Source organism: Oratosquilla oratoria, chromosome 7 (genome assembly GCF_046742065.1).
Source record: "Oratosquilla oratoria isolate Oo_2021 chromosome 7, ASM4674206v1, whole genome shotgun sequence".
Classification (NCBI taxonomy): Eukaryota; Metazoa; Arthropoda; class Malacostraca; order Stomatopoda; family Squillidae; genus Oratosquilla; species Oratosquilla oratoria.
Genome location: NC_134783.1, coordinates 13,934,612 through 13,936,747, shown reverse-complemented (window position 1 = coordinate 13,936,747; position 2,136 = coordinate 13,934,612). Strand labels below are relative to the sequence as shown.

At 30.3% G+C, this 2,136-nt stretch overlaps 1 protein-coding gene across 1 annotated transcript in view; it reads right to left on the bottom strand.

The window, feature by feature from the left end:
- Positions 1-805, bottom strand: part of LOC143026758 (uncharacterized) — a 167,206-nt gene extending 166,401 nt beyond the window's left edge. Inside the window, exon 1 of the mRNA XM_076187527.1 lies at positions 703-805. Coding sequence (XP_076043642.1) covers positions 703-805 — 103 coding nt within the window. The remainder of the gene's footprint in view (positions 1-702) is intronic.
- Between the last annotated feature and the right edge of the window lie 1,331 nt (positions 806-2,136).

Genomic DNA, 2,136 nt, shown 5'->3' with positions numbered 1-2,136 from the left:
CCTCTTCCTCAATGATTTCACCTTCTATCTTCTCCCCATCTTCGTTGTCTTCCTACTCTTCTTCACCGTTCTCATCCTCCTTCTCTTAATCTCCTTCTTCGTTTCCCTCCAACTGATATTCCTGGCTTGACATTACTTATATTTTTACCTTGGATCACATTTAAACTACCATTTCTCAGACATCCTCATCTATTTTCTCCTTCCTCTTTACCTTTTCACCCTGTTCCTTCTTTTCAACTATCCTTAAACTGTTCTTGATATCATAATTCCTATTTAATACTACTATTTTTCCTCTTTATCTATTCAATACCTATCCCTGGGAAATAGTATACTCACACCAAAGGGGACAAATAGTAATGAAACACAGAAATGCAAAGAAATAATAAAGCAGTTCAGACAATAAGAGAAACAGAAAAGAAAAAAAGAAATGTATACATCAAAGTTAATAATAACAACGAAAGACATTATCATGGAACTTCAACGAGATGAAAGTACATAAAACAAAACTATTTATATTACAGAATCAGACAAATAAAACATATGGAACCCAAATTGAAGGGTAAAAAATTACATAACAAAAGAAGAATACTACAAAAAGAATTTAAACGTAGAAAAATTGGATAAAGGAAACAAAAATGTGTATTTACATAATGATTATATATTTACATAATTATTATAATAATATAGTAGTTTGATAAATACCAATTGTAGCCCCAGAGGTCGTGGCAGCAATCTGGGGGTCAGCAGATGCGATGGGGGCAACAGCTGCAACGGGAGAAGTAAAATGAACTTCCCACCAGGCCATCGCAAATTACACAATTCAATGTTTTATCATGTAAATAGTTATGCATAAACGATATATTCCATTTAATCCATCCGTTTCCATATATAATCTATATTAATGTGCATTCATATACATATACATATACATATACATATATATATAAATGTATATAGAAAAAAATATATATATATGTGTGTGTGTGTGTGTTTGTGTGTGTGTGTGTGTGTGTGTGTGTGTGTGTGTGTGTGTGTGTGTGTGTGTGTGTGTGTGTGTGTGTGTGTGTGCGTGTGTGTGCGTGTGTGTGTATGCGCAAATTTATACATATGTATATGCACACACATAAACACACACTCATATATATATATATATATATATATATATATATATATATATACACATACGTATATATATGTGTGTATATATAAATATATACACACACACACATATATATACATATATATATATATATATATATATATATATATATATATATATACATGTGTAAGTTATTCTTTTTCAACCACATTATTTTTTAACTTTAATTCCATGCCATCACATTTGAGACTGACAAGGAGCTTACCAGAAGAATATACAGAATCTGATACGTAGTCAAGCTAAAAAATCGAACTCAGCTGAGACGTAACAAGTGAACAGTGACTTAAACCACTGCGCTATCAAGAGAGATATAAGTTGAGCACAGTTTCTTATATTTGTATGCTCGAGTTACATGCATATACACGAAATTTATGCTCAACCCATCCCCGCTATGATAGTGCAATGGTAGTATGTACGCGTGGGAAAGTATTATACACACACACTGAATGGTCCCCAGCACACATATATTAATCTTTTTCAACCACATTAATTTTTCACTTTAATTCCATGCCATCACGATCGAGACTGACAAGGAGCTCGACGGAAGCATATACAGAAACTGATATATATATATATATATATATATATATATATATATATATATATATATATATATATATATATATATATATATATATATATATATATATATATATAGCTAGTTAGCTAGATAGCTAGATATACATATATGTATATATATACATATATATACATATATATACATGAAGGAATGTGTAATATCTTAAACAATTATTTTAGCTCGGTATTCGTTAAACTTACTCGGTACGGTAAATATAACAAAAGAAAAAATTAAAAGATGTATAGACAAACTCAAATTTAATAAAACACCAGGGCCTGACGGTTGGTATTCATAGTATATATAAATGATATAGACCATGGACTAAAATCTACTGTTTCCAAATTTGCTGATGATACAAAACTGTAATGCACATAGGTAAAAATAACAGTAAGTACGA